Raw genomic sequence first — 15,222 nt, 5'->3', positions numbered from 1 at the left:
TTCAAATCATTTGAAAATAATTGTTCTTAAGCATATGACTAATATTTAATATTTGTCTCTTTCAGGTTCCCTTTTGAGTCAACATGGAAGACAAAGGCTTCAGGATCATGTAAGTAAATTTCAAATCATATGAAAGCATATGACTAATATTTAATTTTTGTCTCTTTCAAATTCATTTGTGAGTCAACACAGATGAAAAAAGCTTCAGGATCATGTAAGTAAGTTTTAAATCATTTGAAAACAATTGTTCTTAAGCATATGACTAATATTTAATATTTGTCTCTTTCAGGTTCCCTTTTGAGTCAACGCGGATGAAAAAAGCTTCAGGATCATGTAAGTAAGTTTTAAATCATTTGAAAACAATTGTTCTTTAGCATATGACTAATATTTAATGAGTCAACACGGATGAAAAAAGCTTCAGGATCATGTAAGTAAGTTTCAAATCATTTGAAAACAATTGTTCTTAAGCATATGACTAATATTTAATATTTGTCTCTTTCAGGTTCCCTTTTGAGTCAACGCGGATGAAAAAAGCTTCAGGATCATTTAAGTAAGTTTTAAATCATTTGAAAACAATTGTTCTTTAGCATAAAACTAATATTCAATATTTGTCTCTTTCAGGTTCCCTTTTGAGAAAACACGGATGAAAAAATCATGTAAGTAAGTTTTAAATCGTTTGTAAACAATTATTCTTTAGCATATGACTAATATTTAATATTTGTCTCTTTCAGGTTCCCTTTTGTGTCAACATGGAAGACAAAAGCTTCAGGATCATGTAAGTAATTTTCAAATCATATGAAAACAATTGTTTTTTAGCATAAAACTAATATTTAAATATTTGTCTCTTTCATGTTCCCTTTTGAGTCAACACGGATGAAAAAAGCTTCAGGATCATGTAAGTAAGTTTCAAATCATTTGAAAACAATTGTTCTTTAGCATAAAACTAATATTTAATATTTTTCTCTTTCAGGTTCCCTTTCGAGTCAACACGGATGAAAAAAGCTTCAGGATCATGTAAGTAAGTTTCAAATCATTTGAAAACAATTGTTCTTTAGCATAAAACTAATATTTATTATTTGTCTCTTTAAGGTTCCCTTTTGAGTCAACATAGAAGAGAAAAGTTTCAGGATCATGTAAGTAAGTTTCATTTGAAAACAATTGTTTTTTAGCATAAAACTAATATTTAATATTTGTCTCTTTCAGGTTCCCTTTTGAGTCAACATGGATGAAAAAAGCTTCAGGATCATGTAAGTAGGTTTCAAATCATTTGAAAACAATTGTTCTTTAGCATAAAACTAATATTTAAATATTTGTCTCTTTCAGGTTCCCTTTTGAGTCAACACGGATGAAAAAAGCTTCAGGATCATGTAAGTAAGTTTCAAATCATTTGAAAACAATTGTTCTTTAGCATAAAACTAATATTTAATATTTGTCTCTTTCAGGTTCCCTTTTGAGTCAACACGGATGAAAAAAGCTTCTGGATCATTTAAGTATGTTTCAAATCATTTGAAAACAATTGTTCTTTAGCATAAAACTAATATTTAATATTTGTCTCTTTCAAGTTCCCTTTTGAGACAACAGGGATGAAAAAAGCTTAAGGATCATGCAAGTAAGTTTCAAATCATTTGAAAACAATTGTTCTTAAGCATATGACTAATATTTAATATTTGTCTCTTTCAGGTTCCTTTTTGAGTCAACACGGATGAAAAAAGCTTCAGGATGTAAGTAAGTTTTAAATCATTTGAAAACAATTGTTCTTTAGCATAAAACTAATATTTAATATTTGTCTCTTTCAGATTCCCATTGACTAATTTTCTAGGAGGACACTAAAAGTGTCCCTTTTTTGCTGAATTTGAAAATTTAGTCCCAAAAAGTTTTTAGCAACCCTGGTTGAGGTGGGTACTCATAAGTTAAAAACGCCTCATTTTTTAATTTTTTTCAAATTAACTGTCCCCAAACTCCCCCCCCCCCCCAGATGGTCGAATTGGAGAAACAACTACTTCTAATTTAATCTGATCTCGTCCCTGATATGCTTGCCAAATTTCATTGTCCTAGCTTATCTAGAAGTGCCTAAACTAGTAAAACTGGGACAGACAGACTGACCAACAGAATGTGCAATTGCTGTCACTTGGTTAATACCAAGTGCCATAAAAACAGATATTCAAGTGAAAACAAAGAAGTAACATTAAACTTAAAATGAACAAGAATTATCCTATTTGTAAAGCAAATTTTAGCATTCTTGTTTTTAATATATTAGTGAAAAATTTAAAATGATGGATATATCATTAAAGACTGCTAACAAATCTGTAAGTTGTTGATAAGTCTTCTTTGTGTTTGTTTAATTGAGAGGCCCCATCTAAGACAGTGTTAAATCAAAAAATTTAGAGGAGTGTAAAATACATTTAAAAATATAGTGAGAGCAGGGGTGAATTTGTTGTACTTTTTCAAAGAAAACACAAAGGCATTTTCAATGAAAACATAAAAAAAATCTAGAGGGGAAGTATGGGGTGGTTCCCTTGTCACTCCTGTAATTGATGTCACTGGTCTCAGATTTCTGTTTTGCCTCACTTAAGATTTCTCAAAATCATTATGGAGCCTTCTTGAACAAATGGACTTTCTCTACACCATTATGATTTAAAAAATAGATGTTAATGATATACATATAATATAGAAACTACCAAAGCCATACCCAGGGGGTTGACTACTATTTTTGACCAAATATGACCAAAATATAAGCTGTAATACACAAAAAGCTGCACTATATATAGGAGGGGGCCTAGTTAGGAACCACAAATACTTTCCTGGGATGTACTTTTCTCTATAGACCCACCCCTGAAAATTTCAATTCCCTAACCCAACATCTTTCCAAGATAGCAAGAAGTCAATCAACTAGAATTTGACCAGATAGTGGCTTGATTATCTTAAATCACAGCTTGGAGTGAAATAAGGAGTTTCAATCCTGTTGAATCACTCCTTGTGATGACAGTTGCATACATGGTTGATTAGATTTTGGTGCATCCCAGTCAAATCTCCATGGTTTGTCTATCCACTCAGCATCCAGACAGCTTTTGAATACATCTACTGATTCAGCAGAAACAGTGTTCTCCTTGAGGCTGTTCTAGAGGTTCACAATCCAGTTCAAGAAGAAGCTGCATCTTGCTCTAGTCCTTGCATGAAGTTTGTGGATTCATTTTGGGTGTCCTTGTGTTATGTGGGAAGGGTCAATCTCCAGGAGCTCATTTTCTTGATTGGTAGAGAGGAGTTTGTGTGCCTGGATCATATCCCCACATTTCTGCCTGTAGACTAAAGAGGGGAGGTTGAAATCTCTCAGCCATTCACTGTAGGGCTTATTTTCCATACCAGAAATCAGCTTAGTGGCCCTTTGTTGGAAATGCTCAAGAACTACCTTGTTTTTTTGTTTTTTTTAATTGAGGGGTGGCCAGGATGGTCCCCACCTCCAAACATGGTCTTACCAGTTTTTTGTAGAGTTTGGTGATTACATGTCTACTTCTGCTGGTAATGCTGTGTTTAATTATACCTAGGGCTCTGCTAGCATTGGCTGAGATCTTCTGTGAGTGGGAGCTGAATTTTAACTGGGAGTCTACAACAACTCCAAGGTCTCTCTCTTCCTGAACATGCTCCAGTATGTGGTGACTCCCAGGGTTTTGGGTCATAAGGTATTGTAAGTTGGGGTTGTTGTGTCTGAAGTGTATGACCTTGCATTTTTTAGCATTGAATTCCAACAACCAACTTTTAACCCAGGATCACATGTGGTTGAGATCAGTTTGGAGGGATTGGAAGGCAGAAGGGGTATTGGCAGGACCTGAGTTTTGAATCATCTGCATAAAGAGTGAATTTGTTACTGGAGATAAGGGCTAGCTTATTTACATGTAGATTGAAAAGGGTAGGGCCCAGGACGCTGCCCTGGGGGACCCTGCTGGTGACTTTAACTTCATCAGAGAGTGCATGAATGTTTGGTCCTGTGGTCACTTTCACTTGCTGTGATCTGTCCCTTAGAAAATCCTCAATCTAACTGATCACTTTTGGATTAAGAGACAGGGTGTATAGCCTGTGAATGAGGTAGCAGTGACAAACTTTGTCAAAAGCTTTGGCTAAATCCAGCTGGATTATATCCATTGGTACTCCTTTCTCTAGTAAGTCAGTTACAAGTCTGTAAGACTCAAGAAGGTTTGTATCCACCAATCTCTTAGAGCAAAAACCATGCTGGCTGCTGCTGATGAGCAAGTTAGCCTCAAGATGGTTAATGATGCATTTGTTAACAATTCTCTCCATGACCTTGCATGCCACACAGGTATGGCTGATAGGTATATAATTTGCTGAAGAAGTTTTGCTACCCTTCTTATGAATTGGGATGACTATTGCCTTCTTCTAATCCCTTGGAAGCTTTTCTTGTGTTAGCAACAAGTTAAATAGTTTTATCAGGGGCACTGATAAAGCAGGGCTTAGTTCCTTCAGTAGTCATGGACTCAGACCATCATGTCCAGTTGATTTGTTGGCATTTTAAGGTAGCATAGGTTACCTTAAAAGTATGTATTTTAGGCACTAGATTCAGCTAGCCTACTTTTCAAAGTTGGCAAAAAGCCATTCATCTGGTAATTTACCAAGGCAAATACTCTCTTAAGGCAGAAGGTTTGAAATAGGCCTAGATACATCATAAGATCTTTCTTGGCCAATTTTAGGTCTTGGATCTGTACCTGAAGGTTTCTAAGATAGAAAAAAAAACTAACCATAATATTACTGGCAGGGCATTGCCGAACGAGACAAAACATACTGTCTATGGTAATTGCTTTTATTGGTCTTAAGACAATTGAAGAGCCTTTGAAAAACAAAAAACTTAGGCCTATGTTACTTACTCGTTTCCAATATACTGTAAAATCCAGTCAGTAGCTTGACCCTGAAGCTCACATTTCCTTATATAGGAAGGAACCTTCAATGGTAGAAAATCAATTGGGATTTTTGGTGGAAACAAAATTTTCTAGTTGAAGTTGAAGTTGAAGGAATTATGCTCTCCTCTGTTTACCACTTAAGAGCCTTCTTTGTAGAATTTGGAACTCCAATAACTGATTTCAAAGTCTAAAGTCTTGGTGGATTTCTTCTAAGTACTTTGTAACAAGTTGAAGTATCTGCACTTTGTCTTCTGATGTAGTGAGACCACCCAGAATATGATATACACTTGGCTTAATGCTTCTTACACGAAAAAATTCCACTATTTCCTTCCTTTCACTCGCATATCTATCACACTCGAGAAGTAAATGCTCAATAGTTTCTTCAACGTCACAAAATTCACATCTTTCTGAAGCTCCTTCAAACCTTGCTTTATAACTTCGAACCCCAGCATGACCAGATCTGAGTCTAAATACGATTCTTGATTGCCATCTATTCAAAAATTTATATATTACAACTTCTCTCTTGCGCCTCTCCTTTGTAGTTACAAACAAATTTCCTGATAAGTTCAGGTTATCCTGGAAGCTTTGATCGCGGATTGTTTTAATCATTTGCTCTATTTGAGTTGCAATTCTTGGAGTAGGAAAATCCAACTCACTCTGACCTTCTAGTGCGGCAGTTTTGGCTTCTCTATCTACTCTCTCATTCCCTTTAATTCCCACATGGGCGGGAACCCACTGAAACGAAATCTTCCTTCTTTTTAACATCCCTAACAATTTTTGGTAGCAAGCCACTATTTCTCTTGATGGATCTCTAGACCTTCCAAAATTTTTTAATGCTTCCAAGACACTCATTGAGTCAGAACATATCAGAATGTCCTCATGGTCTTCCATACTTTCTGCAAACTCCAATGCTTTCAAAATGGCATATGCTTCAGCAACAAACACTGATACCTCAGGGTACAATTTATATTTTCTGACAACTTTCATTTTTGGAATCCAAAATGCAGCACCAACGGCTGTAGGGCTCTCCAACTTCGAACCGTCAGTATATATTTCAATGTAATTTTTATACTTGTCGTTTAGCATTATTTTGAGTTCCATGTCCATATCACGTTCTTTTGTAGGAAATAATAGATTGCATTTTGGCTCGATTATTTCCCAAGGAGCAATATCAGGAACTTCACATATGCTTAAAAATTCTGAAGTTTTTAAATTTACATCTTTGGATGCTGAAATTTCTGCAGCCTTTTCCCAAAAATTAAGTTGATTTCTAACCTTCTTTGGATTCTTGGTGCATGCTCTTCCTGTCTTTATGATTCGTGATTTCACAGGATGATTTTTACCCGCGAGCAATATTCTTCTAATGTATCTCAAAAAGGCTATGTTTCTTCTCGATTCAAGGTCTTCTAAGCCACTTTCCGATAGTAAAAAGGGAATTGGAGTCGTACTTCTACCTCCGTAAGCAGTTCTGATAGCTGAGTTTTGCAAGACATCCAGCTTACTCAAAAGTGATGGACTAGCAGATCCATATATACAAAATTTTCTAAAACTCCCTGGAATTCATTTTCAAATATATTGCCAAAGATTCAACTAGCAATAAAATCCTTCTATAAAATTGACGACGTAGTAGCGCTCGACTGCCAAAATAAGGGAAGGGAAATAATCAATAATATGGAATATGTTATGTCAAAGCATAATAACCTACATTATTACATATGCCATAGAAGACCGAATAGCGTATAAATTTTCAATACTTCAGATCAGAAATTTCCCTCCTTAATTACGGCAAATTTTATGGTAATACTGTTTGCTGCAAAAACTAAAGCTCATGAAAAATTTTACTGAAAATTCAATTTCACGTAAAGTTGGAATTACAACCGAAGATATTTGCTTTGAATGAGAAAATTTAATAAATCTTTGATCCTAAAATTGACACTTAATAATACTACGCTCACTAAGGAGCAAATAAAAGCTGACTTCACATGTAAAACAAATAGAAATTGAAATTTATCAGAAGAATTTTATGTCTTATGGTTTTTTTTTTAATTTATTTCTTTTTCATTGCAAGACTTGTACTTGTGTCATTTGAATTTTTCTCTTTCTTTTCTTTTATAGCACAGAGAAATAAGTAAAATATTTTCAACTATAGCTTATTATTCATTTACGATTATTCATCTTTGAAAAAGTGAAAGACTTGTTAGTGAAATATTTTCAACTAATTATATTTCAACAAAACTATATATTTATAATCAGAATAGAAAGAGTTCTGACAATAGCCAAAGGTATGACAGCATAACATTCAGTTATCTGATGAGACTATGGTCAATTATTTCTTATAAAGCACTAAAGTGGAGTGTTTGTTTTCCTTTATAAGGAAAAGTTGCCTAAGTCATATTAAAAAGAGCTAACGATTAACAAACACCTTCATTGAGTGTAACCAAAGAATACTATGGTACTAGACTCGAAATGCTGAAAAATTATGCTGGAAATCTACAGGTTTCCTGTGTGCAGATTGTAAATGTTAAACTTCAGTGCCATCAAACTTCTACTGATATAAATTTCAAGTAGTGTCTTGTTGTTTAAAGTGATGCTTTACTAAACCAGTATCAGTTTTCAGTCCAAAAGGCAAATATGTAGAAATTTTGGCTGAAATGATGTTGACTATTTTCTTTAGTTTTTGCCAGAGTGAATAAATAGATGATATCGTAGGCTAACTGCTTCCCCTAAACTAGACGTAAATGACGATAAAGACCAGACTGCCTTTTCATCATAAAAACAAATGACAGTTAAAAAATAATAGAAAATTTCCAAGTCAGTGAAACTTGTTAAAAACCTATAATGAATATTTCGGCTGTATATCCGAGAGCCGTCTCTGATTCAGAGCCAAAGTATGCATTTAAGATTTGAATAAATTTCAGTCTTGGAAATTCCCCATCGTTTTACCTGCTGTTTGTTTTTATGTAGTTTTCTTACGGAGGACAGCCCTTTTAGTTTGAATAGCAGAAAAAAAGGTTAATATAAGTTATTGGACATTGATAAAAAAAAGAAGATAGAAACACCGACAGATTTACAGAAGTAACCATCCGCCAACACTGTTTGCATCAACGAATTTCCTCAGCTTCCTGATTATTTCTACCATCCAAAATAAAGATTATGATAAAATTGTAGCACAATCGATTAAACTGGAGCAAATTTGGTAAAATTGCTGCATCAATTACTTTAAAAGTAAATTGATCCTTAGAATTACAAAAGGATAGCTTTAGATCCAATTCAATTGTCAGAGGTTTCAATGACGGTAAAATCACCAAAAAGATTCGATGATACCTTAGAGAATATTTTTATAACGAAAATTTGAATAGTTATAACAATGCTTTTTTACGTGATATTTTTTAACTCCTCAAGATAGGATCCCCCGCCCCCTAACGGTCAGACTACATCGTTACTCTTATGCTATGATTTATCTTAACAGCACCCGTGAAACCTTGGTGCTAAAAAATTGAGCCTTTCTATATAAGATAATATATATTAGTGAAAAAATACTAAACAACAAAATAGAGATAAGAGTAGATCAGAGATAAGTGACTAAGAGGAAATATTTTTTCAGTATTCTTTGGTTTGTTCAAACGTGCGTTGAAGGGGGAGAGCAATTGAATTTGACAAGTTGTATTAACGGCTTGGACAGAGGCGCCATTTAGGCCGAATCTTGGAGTGGACAGGAACTCCATCTGCCCCCCCCCCAATTCACTTTGTGTCGCGTAAGAAAAATCCGGTTTTGGCAGCACATTGATCGAATATTCTAAGTAAAAATTCAATTCAGCACCCATGTGTTGCTTGGAAATGTACTGTAACCAAATGGGGAACTCAGCCACACTGACCTCTAAGATTAATTATAACAACGAAGAATACAATCAATGAGGTTAAGTGATTATACTGAAAGTGGAAAATTCAACCAGACTACAGGCTGGCATTCCTCAGCGAGAAACTTTCTTATTTAAGTAAACAATACGTCGGTGAAAGTAACCTTCATTGTTATGCTGAGGGTTGTAACCAAAATCTCAGTGTCCCTTCAGCAGAAATCTTCCAGATCAAATATATTTACAAAAAGGAAAACATAACAAGAAAAAAAATATAACAACATTCAAGGTAACAAGGGGAACCGCCGAGCTTTCATCTTTGCAAAATCGTCAACAAGCTGGTTGTAGTCCAAATTTTTTACTAAATCCTTCTCTGCAAATATCAAAAGGAGGTGACTGAGACGATCATCTCCTGTTGTAGACCGCAGGTAGTTTTTCACTATTTCTAGGCTAGAAAATAAACGCTCATTGCTCGCTATTGTCTCGGGAAGTGTGGCAGCAATACGAAGTAATTTAATTACTTCTGAGTAAGCCACAGGTAATGCCTGAAGATGGTCGACAATGTCTAGGAAGTTTTCCGGCTTTTTCTCCTCATTGAGCAAGAAACGCTTGGCAATACCAGCTTGAGATTCGAGAAGAATGCTGTCGATATCCAGCTCGCCGTAAAGAGATGAGAAAAGCTTGAGCAGCTCTGTCCATAAATTTGGTTGAGCTTGGATCCAAGGCTTCGAGCGTGCTCAGCACTGGCAAGTTATCTGTGAACCTTCTGTCAAATTCGGCTAGTAGACGGTCAAAAGTTTTGAAGTATTCTTGCTTTATTTCATCCGCCAAAGTAGTAGTCAAATTTCCAGATTAGATGAAATTCATTCCTAGCGTCAAAGTTGTCACAAATTGTTTCCGATGCTTAGTGATCTTTTGAATTCTTCAAGGTCGTCTTTTCTGACCAACAGAGGAGGATCTAGTCGCGGGTCCATTCACAGCAGGTACTTCAATTTCGAGTTCTGTTTCAAACTCTTTAGCCTTCTTGAAAAGCGATACAAATGAAGCATCTGAACGCAGGTCGGTGAGTTTGCTTCTTGTGGCTTGAATCAGGGTGCGCGATCGAGAAATAACCAAGTTGATGGCGACGGCATGGAGTTGCTGAGACAGCAATTTCGTCGCTCGCGTAATTGCTTCTATGTCGTGCAATTGGAATATAACAAGGAACGATTCCATCATGATAGGCCAGGAACTGACCTATTTTAGTCTGTCAACTTAGATGAATTACTGCAAATATTCAGAATTTATAATATTAATATAATCATCTAGGAAACGGGCATTTGACAGAACTTGAGAATTAGATTATGTATCTAACCTGCTTTCAAAGTTTACAATGGTTAATAGCAAATAGTGTTATTATTATGGCCGGCAAAGGACCCTCTTTGGTGGAAGCTTGGGCCCTCTGGAAAATCTGGGGTGGGCACTGGCCCCCCTGCCCCCCCCCCCCAAATGGCGCCTCTGGGCTTGGATAATGTAAACGAAGAACTGCACACAACATTGCTCTTGTTATCATCTGGAATTGTATTTTCGGATTTCATATTACAGCCAGGGCCGTTCAAAGGGGAGGGGAGACGCCATGACTTGTTTTTTTTATATTATGTTTGAATCGGGAGGAAGCACCGTAATTAATTTTTCCCCAGGCACCATCAGTCCTAGGAACGGCCCTGATTACAGCGTGAATATCTTGGCAAATTTCACAAGAAGCACCACCCAATAGAATAAGAATCTACACGAAAGATCCGAGTTAAAAACTTTTTATCGTTACACTTTCATCAGGAGCAAAAACTATTATATAGTCATGTTTAAAGTGCCAAGGACATTAAAACAAAATATTTTTCGCACCCTCTTCTACTCAGAACCCATTTTAAGATCCAATCATACCTGAAAATCGATATTTAGATTTTAAATCTTTCAGAATCATGAAGTTTTTAGGGAAGTACCACATTTTTGTCAATGTTGTAACATTAAGCCACAAAAAAAAAAAAAAAAAAAAAAAAATCAGCAACAAGAATAAATCAAATTTGACAACACTTTTTTTTCGTAAAAATTCAAAAACTAACAACCTATTGATTCCCAAAACCACGTATCCCTGTTAATTAAAGTTACAACTTCATAGGCTGTTTAATATTCTATGATTTTAGCCTTTTTTTATGATTTTTTACCACGTTTTTTTTTTTAATTTACCACCTGCTACAACTAAAAACTGTATAACTACACAAAAAGACAATTTTCATTAAATATTTATTACTGATTTTTGTATCTTTAAAAAAATAATGGATTGCTGTATAAATTTCCATTTAACCAACAATCAGATTTGATTTTTAATTTTTCTTGGTAATTTAATACTCTTAAAAAAATGCACGAAAATTATGCTTTTAAATAAGACAGGTAGAAAATAGCATTCCCCTTTTAGACAAATGTAACTGTTAAATTCCCATCAGAAGGGGCAGATCATATAGTTAAAAAACAACTTGTTGACAAAAAGTCATATTTTTCATAATATATCCACTGAGATGTAGCTTTTACCACCTATGTCGGTTACAGCATTAACTACTGTGAAAAAAAACAACTTTGGTTTAAAACTCATCAAAACAGAGAATGAGAGAAAGAAAAAGGGAGAGATGGAGGGAGATTTAACCACAAAAGCTAGAAGATCATATTTAATTTAATAATCTTTAAATGGAGCAACTTATTTACAAAATCTCTTCTTTCACAACACAGGGGGTAACATTCACCAGTTGCTAAAATCAAAATTGGATCTCACTTCCTTCTTTTTCTTAGAAACCCCTAATTCAGCTTCAGGTGTCTCCAGGGGTCTCCTAAAGAAGAAAAAAGGATTATACAAACTGAAATTATGAAAGTTATATTAAAATATACAGAGTTGTCAACAATTTACTGTTTCGGATAGTGTTGGAATATTTCAAGTAAATTCCTTTTATTTTAATTAGTGTTCATAAAAGTTCTGTTTAGCAGTATTTAGTAAAACTTTTAATGAGCATCTTAATCTGTAGAAAGCACATAAACACATCACTTGACTTTTTGCTATATCTGCTGGAGGATAGCCTCATACGAATTATTTGCTTCAAGTCACTAATATCCAATAGCTTTGTTTGATACATGATATGTTTGACATAACCTCAAAAGAAAAGATTTTCGGCGAATCGTTTTCGGGGTCTTTACCGTCAGGACGTCCTTGGTCGTATGTATAGCACTGTTGCTCTGCCTCACGTATTGTTCCCATCCCTCCTCTTCCGTAATTTCGGATCTTCTGATCTTTCGCCCATTAAAGTTTCTTATTTTAAATTTTGTAAATATTTACTTTGTTTCCCCCTTTCTGAGTCCTACTGAGTCTTTTCTTAGTAAGGGGGCTCCCCCAGGCCACTCAGCGCTTCCTTAGGTGGCGGATAGGGGTACATCCTACAGTTATGTAGGGTACCTTCATAGAAGGCGCGGACCAAGGGGGGACCTAGTTCCTGGGGGTCCATAACTGAAACTGGGACACCCTCGCCCGGGGATCAGAAATACAGGCGGAGGAGGAGGAAGGCCCCTCTGATGTACACCATGCAGGGCCCACCGGCGTGTGGACATGTCCCGGCGTTACACACCTTCCCACAGCAATGGGAAAAATTACTCGGCGTCGTAGACCACCGAACAGGAGGATCCCTTCCCTTCCTAGAGGGACAAATGTGAAGGGTAGACGATCCAGCTTAATAGACAATGGCCTCTGCTATGGGTAGAGAGGAGTGGCTTATCGCTACCCCGACAAATTAGCCACGAAACTCCTTCTCTTATATATAAATGATGAAAATGGCGAATAAGAAAGTAAGAATCCGTGCTACCGCGTGGTAACCGACGGTATGAAACCAAGAATTGCAAATTGCGCGAATGATAATGACGATAATGATGATAATGTTGATGATGATTTTGTTACAGTGTCTGGGGCAGCCGATGATAATTTATCCGATTTGACGACTCTCCAGTCGGAGAAGACTTCGTTTATCCTAACCCCAAAAACATATCTCTCACTAGGAACGCTAAAAGTACGCACATTAGACAAACCAGGAAAAAAGGGAACTAGTCCTAAACGAGATGAACCGTTACCGCTGGGACATCGTTGGACTATCTGAGACTCACCTTCCCTCCACAGGAATAGAAAGAATAAACAACATCACGCTCATCACGTCTGGAAGAAATGATGGAGTTCACCGCCAAGGTGTCGGTTTCCTACTCTCCAAGCGAGCAAACAGTCTCTTCTTGCCGTCCATCCTGTCTCTGAACGTATTATTGCCATCCGCCTGAAAGGATCCATTGACAACATGACCATAATCCAAGTTTGCGCCCCAGACTCGTCCCGGAGTGACCAAGAAGCCGAAGAATTCTACAGCCAACTCCACCTATTTTAACCTATTTTACTATTTTACCCACCTCTTTAACCTATTCCTCAACGCAGCGCTATCATTTGCCGAGACTGTTGACGGTGCAGAAATTGGAGGGAAGCTTATCGATAAATTGGTATACGCAGATGACATCGAGAAATTCAACAGTCAAGGGCATTTACTCCAAGCTGGCACCGACGAACTAGTGTCGGCAACCGAGGCCTTTGGGGTGGTCGTTAAAACAGTCAAAACCAACGTTATGCGGGTGTCTAGAGATCCTGCTTCAAGAAACGTGCAGCTAACAATAAAAGGAGAGCCAGTAGAAAATGTTGACTCCTTCGTCTACCTACGGAGCCTCCTAACTTCTGATAACAACTGCTCGAAATCGATCAAACGAAGACTTGGCCTGGCAGGCGCCAGCTTCAAGAACCTCTTGCCAGTCTGGTAAAACAAGACTCTGTCAACTTCTCTGAAGGTGCGACTCTTCAACTCTCTCATAATCCCAATTGCTTTATACTCAAGCGAAACTTGGTCAATAAAGTCTGATGATGAGCGAAGAATCTCCGGATTTGAAACTAAATGCCTAAGACGCATTGCAGGGATTACCTACATTGACCGAGTCTCAAATGAAGACCTCCGAAAACTACTCCGTTGTCCCCGCACCATCATGGACCGGGTCGGAAGCCAGTAACTCCACTGGCTTAGCCATATCCAGCGAATGTCGGCCAACCAGCTTCCAAAAATCACATTCGAAGGACGGGTTCACGGCACGCGCCCTAGAGGCCGACCTCGTAAGAGATGGACCGACAACTTCCCGGCCCATAGCCTCCCCCAGCTACTTCGTCTAGCGCCAGATAGATTGAACTACCTTCGCCACATTCATCACTTGCTCAGAAGAGAAGAAGCCCCAATACAGCCACAAAGGCCGGAGGGGACTTGAGTCAAGTTCCCCCTTTCTTTTAGTAACACAGAGATTGTTTTAAAGCTTAAAGTGAAGGATCCCGAAAAAAGTGAATTGAAGCTTAAAGTGAAAGTTAAAGTGAAGGATTTAAAGTTAAAGCGAAGTGAAGGATCACTTTAAATTGAAGTCTGTATAAAGAACACATATAAAACATGTGAAGACAAGGCGAAAATTATCCTTTTAGGCCACAATTCATTTCCGTTTTTTAGTAACAGTTCTGGCTCTTGATGATTTACAGGCTAATTTATATAGCAAGTGTTTTTACATCCTTTTTTTTTCATTTTAAGTATTTGATCAATATTTGATGTTTTTTGATTGTAAGCGTTATCATTTGTCTTTCCTTTATATTTATATTGTAGCCTACTCCTCATTTTCTTGAGGGAAATAAAGAAAATATCATATAAATAAAAAGGTGTTGGCCATAGAGCTAGCCTATTCCTTACAATCTGTTGGTCTGGAAAATCTTGGTTGAAGAACTGACAAAGATTTAGTCTCAAACGTGATAATGTCTTACCAGAAACTAATGGTTGGCTATAAAGGCCCATCAGCAACGGTATTTTACTAATACTGAGAGTTAGATCGCGCTAATTTGAGCCAACCAGACGTTTCGTATAATTCTCTGATTAACTAAGAAAATTCTGATTGGCTGTAACTGTAGCATCATTTAAATCTCGACATTAGTAAATTATCAAATGTCATTGTGAATGGGCCTTAAGTTAATCAATTTAGGCAGAACAAATCAGAAGACCAAGATAAACATTTACAGTAATTATTGCCTCATTGGAAAAATGGACCGATTATTCAGCGGCACATGTTCCTACTCCACACATTTACTTCTTGGACTATTCTAGGGCAGCACCCTAGTCACACAGCTCTGTTCTCATCCACGGATTGTAATAGTGTGTAACATGTGCGATATGTGAGCGCAAAACTCTAAGCCCTTTAAAACATTACACAAAGAATTTTAATGCATATAAAACCTAAACTGAGCAATTATTATAAATCTAGATACGTTTCTTATTAAATTATTTTAATTAGAACTTCAGTTACAGGTAAAAATGATTTAATTATTATCATTATTATTA

General features: G+C 36.6%; 3 protein-coding genes across 7 annotated transcripts in view; all 3 read right to left on the bottom strand.

Annotated features, from left to right (window-relative positions):
* Positions 1-4,995, bottom strand: part of LOC136026170 (RING-type E3 ubiquitin-protein ligase PPIL2-like) — a 193,602-nt gene extending 188,607 nt beyond the window's left edge. For all 3 annotated transcript variants that reach the window (XR_010617224.1, XM_065702490.1, XM_065702489.1), the window contains exon 1: positions 4,875-4,995. The gene's annotated coding sequence lies outside the window, so the exon portion shown is untranslated. The remainder of the gene's footprint in view (positions 1-4,874) is intronic.
* A 92-nt stretch (positions 4,996-5,087) lies between these two features.
* Positions 5,088-9,976, bottom strand: LOC136025728 (uncharacterized). Its single transcript, XM_065701714.1, has 2 exons — positions 9,706-9,976; positions 5,088-6,460 (listed from the first exon to the last, which is right to left on the bottom strand). The coding sequence occupies exons 1-2, from the start codon at positions 9,974-9,976 to the stop codon at positions 5,088-5,090; spliced, it is 1,644 nt and encodes a 547-aa protein (XP_065557786.1).
* Positions 9,977-11,446: 1,470 nt separating this feature from the next.
* Positions 11,447-15,222, bottom strand: part of LOC136026169 (RING-type E3 ubiquitin-protein ligase PPIL2-like) — a 90,467-nt gene continuing 86,691 nt past the window's right edge. For all 3 annotated transcript variants that reach the window (XR_010617223.1, XM_065702486.1, XM_065702487.1), the window contains one exon: positions 11,447-11,619. Coding sequence is in view for 2 of the 3 variants with exons in the window: in XM_065702486.1 (XP_065558558.1) it covers positions 11,532-11,619 (88 nt within the window). In the remaining variant the exon portion in view is untranslated. The remainder of the gene's footprint in view (positions 11,620-15,222) is intronic.

This window comes from Artemia franciscana, chromosome 4 (genome assembly GCF_032884065.1).
Source record: "Artemia franciscana chromosome 4, ASM3288406v1, whole genome shotgun sequence".
Classification (NCBI taxonomy): Eukaryota; Metazoa; Arthropoda; class Branchiopoda; order Anostraca; family Artemiidae; genus Artemia; species Artemia franciscana.
This window is presented reverse-complemented; position numbering and strand designations above follow the sequence as displayed.

Excerpts from the sequence above, each read along its gene's own strand:
- LOC136025728 (XM_065701714.1), bottom strand. The coding sequence starts at position 9,976 with ATGGAATCGTTCCTTGTTATATTCCAATTGCACGACATAGAAGCAATT. Across the intron at positions 6,461-9,705 it reads GACTAGATCCTCCTCTGTTG|GGAGTTTTAGAAAATTTTGT; the intron begins GTCAGAAAAGAC and ends AATGAATTCCAG.